Source organism: Neomonachus schauinslandi, unplaced genomic scaffold, assembly GCF_002201575.2.
Source record: "Neomonachus schauinslandi unplaced genomic scaffold, ASM220157v2 HiC_scaffold_1199, whole genome shotgun sequence".
Lineage (NCBI taxonomy): Eukaryota > Metazoa > Chordata > Mammalia > Carnivora > Phocidae > Neomonachus > Neomonachus schauinslandi.
Genome location: NW_025409889.1, coordinates 3,780 through 10,438, shown reverse-complemented (window position 1 = coordinate 10,438; position 6,659 = coordinate 3,780). Strand labels below are relative to the sequence as shown.

The 6,659-nt window shown below is 63.2% G+C and overlaps 1 protein-coding gene across 1 annotated transcript in view; it reads right to left on the bottom strand.

Moving 5' to 3' along the window:
• Positions 1-4,169: 4,169 nt before the first annotated feature.
• Positions 4,170-6,659, bottom strand: part of LOC110593961 (neurturin) — a 3,761-nt gene continuing 1,271 nt past the window's right edge. The window contains exon 2 of the mRNA XM_044912322.1: positions 4,170-4,594. Coding sequence (XP_044768257.1) covers positions 4,170-4,594 — 425 coding nt within the window. The remainder of the gene's footprint in view (positions 4,595-6,659) is intronic.

Genomic DNA, 6,659 nt, shown 5'->3' with positions numbered 1-6,659 from the left:
CGCTCTGCCGACTGAGCCACCGGGTGCCCTACTTTCTATTTTTGAAGTTGTTTTTGATTCAGAGAAGAGAGTATCAGTTTTTAAATTTAAATGAGCATAAAAAACGCTGGTTCTCAGACGCAAAGCACATTGCAAGGGCTCCATGGCCTTACAGGGCAGTGGCGGCCGAATCGGATGGTGCAGAGACAGAGCCTTTCCCCGACTGCAGAAAGCCCCGTGGGATGGTGCCTGCTGTGTGCGGAGCTCCACCTGCAAAGCGGCAGAGGAGCTCGGGGTTAGGTCAGGAAGGGAGACTTTAGGTTCCGGATCACAATGGCTCTAGCCGGGGTCAAAGCCTCAACTCCAGGGCACGGGGGAAGTCTGGGGAAGGCTGGGAGGGGCAGGGTCAAGGTGGGAGCTGAGAGCCTTGGGACCTACCGCAGCCCCCTGGGGACCCCTCCCCAGCTACAGGGGCTGTGCCGCCTGGCGGCTGGGGAGCCTGGGCTCTGGGGCTGCGATTCCAGCTCGGCCCTGTCTCCCGCCGAGTCACGCGGCCCCAGCGTGCTCATCTGTAAACTGCCAAAAAACAACAGTGCCGACCCCAGGGCTCACGAATGTCCTGTTGGAAACCCAGGTGTGGCCGCAGGCGTGGGCTGTCGCGTTTCTCATCAGTGATGCTCTCTCCACTGTCGCCCCTCTCCCCACTCTCTCCACAAGTTTTACCTAGCTTTCGAGAACTCCCTGCATCCTGACTACGGCACGGAGAAGCTGTCCGTGCAGATCCTGCTGGAGGAGGCCTCCTGGAGGCCTGCGCCGTACCGTGGTGCTGGGTCCGAGCAGGAGGAACCACGAGAAATTCCTGCCTCCTGACGCCTTCATCCACGTCAATGACTTCCAGAGCCCCGAGGAACTGGCCCAGTCCCTGCTGCCGCTGGACAAGGACCACGCCCTCTACCTCGGCTACTTCCGCTCGCGGGAGACCCTGCGGCCTGGATCCTTCCGCAGGGCCCTGATGTTCTGCAAAGCCTGCTGGCGGCTGCAACAGGAGTCCCCCTACCAGACGGTGCCCAGCACAGCCTCCTGGTTCACCTGAGCTGGCCAGCCTGGGGCGTGGGCTGCTCCAGACACACCTGCTGGGGACCTCACTGCCAGGGTGGTGGCTCACTGATTGCTGGGGAGCTCACTGAGCTGGGGCTTCACCTACTGAGCACCTGTGTGGCCAGGAGATCAGCTCTAAGGGATCCTACCTCCCAGGAGCCTCACCTCCGGGGGTCTCACCTGCTGGGGACCTCGGTTATTAGGGACCTCGCCTGCCTGGGGACTCACCAGCTACAGGAGGGGCGTCCTCACCTGCTGGGAATCTCACCTGCTGGGATCGCATTTACCTGGGACTTCACCCACCCGCACTATGCTGCCAGGACATCGGCTCTAGGGACCTTAGCTGCCAGGGGCCTCACCTCCTGAGGGGCCTCACCTTCTGGGAACCTCGGCGGTTGGGGACGTCACCTGCTGGGGATCTGAAACAGGTCATCTAGCCTCACTGGGACACACTTGCTAGGAGCCCCACTGAACTGGGGTGTCACCTGCTGCACCCCTCACCCACTAAAACTCCCCTTGGGGTCCCGCTCACTGGTGAGGGGTCTGCCCAATTTGCTTGTGGTTTCGTTGCTGTTGCTAACTGCCCGCGGGGTACGCAGAGGGACAATACTGACACCATTCTCCGGATGGGAATGCTCCGAGGAAAACCGATGTCTTCTCCCTGATTTTAGAACAGCGGTTTGCACCAAGGGCCACTCTGCCTGCCCGGGCACACTCGGCAAAGGCTTGGGAGGCTGGTGGTTGGCACAGCTGGAGATGGGCTGAGAGCATCCAGTGGGTGGGGGCCAGAGATGCTGTTCAACAGCCCACAGGCCCAGGTAGGCCCCCCAAAACCAAGAATGGCCTGGGTGCCAATGTCAAGAGGTGGAAAAACCCTGGAGGCCAAGCCCCACAGTGGGTGGGAGTGGGGACCAGGCTGTCTGGGGGTCCATGGGGGGGGCAGGGCTGGGACAAGTGTAGAGGGAGGGCAGGGACTGCCCACGAAGGAAGGGGAGGAGGGCAGAGTGGGGTGCCGAGCACGTGTAGCCCTGAGACTGTGTGTGACAAGTGCTGACCACGGGGGCTTGGAGTGAGACCCCTGGCGAGAGATCCCACTGGGTGTGGCCAAACACCATGTGGTGTTGCACATGAGAGGGGACATTGGGGGTGTCCCTCCTAGGGTGTAATTTCGACTATGGGTGACGACTGAGTGTGTAAGCATAGGGGCGTGTGTCCACGTATGATCGGATCTGGTAAGCCCCATGTAGGTCCCACTCTCTGTGCTAGGTGTGTGTATGTGTGTGTGTGTGTGCTGTGGCTTGGACTGCACACGACCCCAGCCCCGGGGGTCTGTAGGGGCAGCTGAGTTTCTGCTCCAATGCTCTGGTCGTCAGGGCCTCGCCCTGTGGTTGGGATGTTGGAACTGAGCCAGAGACAAGGATGCCCAGGTCCCAGGACCCCCTGAGAGGGTGCACAACACACACACACACACACACACACACACACACACACGTAGTCAGGCTTCAGGGACCACAGACCTGGGCTCCAAGATCAATTTTCCCAGTTGTGGGCCGAACAACTTCCGCCTCCGTGGCTCAGGGCCATCTGGGATGGGGAAACTGAGGCTTGGCTTCTGCCCCAAGGAGAAGGGGACAACGGCTTCCCTGCCACGGCTGGGCTGAGTCAGCCCAAACAGAGAAGGAATCCCCTACCCCAAACCTCAGAAGACTGGGGGGGTGGGGACCCCAGACGGCCTCAGCCCTGAAACTTCCTAACAAGCAGACCACCCGTGGGCCGGAGCCTGGCTGCCCAGCCCTGCTCTCAGGACTCCCGGGAAGTCCTGCCTGTTAGCTGCCTCAAGTGTCTCCAGCTGCAGCCGGGGACCAGGGAACAGGGGGTGTTTCTGCTGGGCTGGATGATCCTTCCTGGGGCAGCCGCTGATCTGGGCCCTCTAGCGTCGGCATGGGGACTGGGGCTGGGAGGGCCATGGTGTTTAGATGGTGGCCCTGAGCTCAGATGTGTGGGAAAGAGGGGAGAGGGCCAGTCTAGGGGAACAGTGAAGGAGGGAAGGGGCTCTTTCCGTGGGAGCCTCTGTGGAGTTGGGGGTGAGAGAAGAAGAGAGGGGACCACGCCCTCAGGAAAGCTGTCTTGGGTGAGAGGGGCTTGCACCCTCGAGAACCCCACTCTGAGGTGCAGGAGGGGAGGGTCCATACCCACTGGTCTCCAGGGTGTCAGCCTGGGGGCAGGGCAGCGGCCCCGGCCCTGCCCCTCCTCAGACCCTGGGATGTGCAGACCCCTCCCCAGGGTCTGAGAACCCAACACCCTGCGCTGTCCTGGGCCTGCCAAGCATCAAGGTGACACCGCTTTTTCTGTCCTCCGCGGGGACGCGTCGTAAATCCCCCCAGGAGCTCGGGCCAGGGATTTTATGCGCCCAGGACCTAGGTCCCTGAGGACCCAGCTCTGCCCCAGCAGGCGCCGCTTTCGGGCTGGACAGGGCTGGCGCCCGCCCCAGACCTATCCCCACAGGGAGCTGGGCAGCGCACATATATTTTTAGCTACTGAAAGGAGATAGTGGCTCGGCGGGGGTGGACGGGGCCTGAGGAGGCCCTTTGGGGGAGGGAGGCCTGGGTCCACCTGGACCTCAGACTCGTCATCTGCATTTGGCTCCCTCTTCCCATCCAGAAGCTCACCTTATGGGAGGTGGCCGTGGGACGCGTCAGCAAGGGGTACAGGGACCTGCAAGAAAGTGGGAAGGACGGCCCCTGCCGACATTCCTCCCACTCACACCGCTTTCCTTCGTGTACCACGGGAAAAGGACCCTCTCTGCGCCCAGCAGGTGGTACCCGCCCGTCCCCCTCTGCCCAGTGGAGCTGGCGCCCCCACCCCACACAGGCTCGTGTCCCTCCGAGAGGTAGGCACCCCCGGGACGCGGAATCACGACCCAGGATCCATTTCCCACACTTTATCTCCGTGCAGCTACTGGAGAGTCCCGAGGCCGGGACGGCACCTCCTGCGCACGCGCAGTCTGTCCGCCGCGGGCCTTGCCAGGCGGGACGGTGGGCGCCGCGGCGCGGGGGCCGTGGCCGCCGTCTCGCCGGGCCCCTGAGGTAGGGTCAGACGCAGGCACACTCGCGCGCCGACAGCTCGTGGACCGTGTGGTAGCGGCTGTGCGCGTCCAGGAAGGACACCTCGTCCTCGTAGGCCGTCGGGCGGCAGCAGGGCTGCGCGCGCACCCGCTCCCGCCGAACGCGCCGCCGCTGGCGAAGCCGCCGCAGCCCCAGGTCGTAGACGCGCGCAGCCGCTTCGCAGGCGCCTGCGCAGTAGCGGAACAGCACCGTCTCGTCGGACGCGTAGCCCAAGCCCAGCTCGCTCACGCGCACTTCCAGCTCGCGCAGCCCGCACGGCCGCGTCCCCGATCGCGCGCGCGCGCGCCTCCGCCGGAGCCCCGCCCGACGGCGCGGACGCGGGGGCCTGCCGGCCCAGGGCGTCAGCTGGCGCAGCTCCACCGCGTCCGGGGCGCCCTGCAGCAGTGCACGATCTGCGAGGAGAGAGAGAGAGAGAACCGGGTGGGTCGGTGGGTGACTGGGGGAGAGTCCCCGACCCCCGCTGTTCCCCTCGGAAAACAGCCCCTTGGTAGCGCACCCTCCCGAGGCAGCTTCTCAACTCCCTGCTACATTCCCAAGCATGTTCCCTCTCTGGGCGCCGTGGGGGATGCCTGTGCAGAGCCCCCGCGCTGGAGCCCCAGGACTCCCAACAGCCCTCTCTGGACCCTACCGCTGTGGTGGGCGCTCAGAACCTGGCTCCTCCTTGCCGGCGCCCTGGAGCGCTTTCCAGCCTGCCCCACGTTGAGCTGAGCTCGCCCCGGTGTCTCACTCCCTCTGGTCATCCCCACGCCCACATTCTCCGTGGGCCCTGACCCTTTGTTCTGCTTTCGCTGAGCTGCTCCCACCTCTTTGCAGAAAAGGAAGGGAGGGCTCAGCTGGGGCTGTAGTGATCCAAATCCCTGTCCCCGTGGGCCCCCAGCTGGCCCCACCCCTAGGCTGGGATGCCCCTGGTAACTGGCACCCCTTTTGTGACCAGTGTTGGGGAGCTGCACCCCATGTTTCAAGCACTCGTTGGTTGAGCTGATGATGAGTCTCTGGCTCACTCTTTGGGGGCCCCACCCAACGCCCCCCACCTTGTCCCTCCTGCTCCGCCGCACGCTGGGACTCAGTTTCTCCACGCACACTACCAAATCGGGGTGTTTGGGCTGTTCAGAACGCGCGGAGGATAACACCAGCAGGCACGGAGGCCTGCATGTGAGGACTGTGGGGGGAGGCAGCAGGGAATGTCACGGCCTCCCCCGTGTTACAGGTGAGACAACAGGCATCCATTAGGACAGAGACTGGCCCAAGGCCACAGTACCAGCAGGTGGCAGAGAGACACAAGCCCAAACAGCCTTGTTCCCGCCTCCATCGTGTGCCCAAGTTTGGCCCACGTCCAGTGCTCTGCTCCCACGGTTGCCAGGAGGTGCCCGGAGTCACAGATTCCCAGGGCCCCGGAGCCCTGGGAATTTATTTATTTCCCAGGCGGCTGGGCTGCCCCAGTACTCTGCAGCCTCGGGAGAGCCTCGTAGACATGCCAGTGGCAGGTGGCGCTGAGAGTGGAACTGCAGGCAGGGGCTCCCAGTCTCTGAACAAGTGGCAGGCATGCTTGTGGTTGGGAGAGGAGACCCTGAGTTTATCGCCTGCATGCCCCCAAGGCTGGCACCCTTGGCTCTCAAAAGAAATAGCTTATAGGCAGACGCAAGGGAGAGGGTGCGTCCGTTTCCACAGGGGGTCTCAGGAATCAGACAAACCCCAGTTGTGAGTCTTGCTCTGCCACTTTCAGCCCCGTATCACTTCAGGCAGGTGATGGTCCTGCTCTGTGCCTCAGTTTCCCTGTCCGCTCAAGGAGGCTTGCAGAGAGTTCCCCTCTGGCTGAGGCTGGGACAGTGGAAAGTGCAGATCAGCTGAGCAACATGTTTCCAGTTCTTGAAGTCCAGGGGCAGGACTTGGTGGCCAGCACCGTCTGCTCTGGGGTTAGGTTCCAGCCTACCTCACTTATGGTGCCTAAAATTCCACCATGTAGCGTGCCCGCCCCTAAGGTATACATCTACACAGAATTCGGGGGAGGGGGGCGCGGCGGGGGAGGATGCCAGATAAAGTACAGGTGCCCAGTAAATTTGAATTTCAGACAAACAGTGAATAATCTCTTGGTATATGTGTCCCTGCCTCCCTCCAGCAGGCCTGGCCACCTGCACAGGGTCTGGAACACAGAGATGAGATCAGCAATAGTTCTCCCCACCCCGATCCCCACCCCCGCGCTCCCACCGCCCCAAGCCTGCAATTCCATCAGCGCATTGGTCTCAGGGCCTAACACTGGGACACTGGAGGGATCAGCGGCCACTCCCTTCCCTTAGCAGGACTGTGCCCAGGGACAGGATGCAGGGTGGGCAAGCACCCGCCCAGGGGCCGAGACCCTTCCCGGTGACTGAGATCCCACCGTCGGTGTTGTGCCCCAGGTTGTAAGCACTAGGTTCCCCGCCCCCCCCCCCCCCCCCCCCCCCCCCCCCCCCCCCCCCC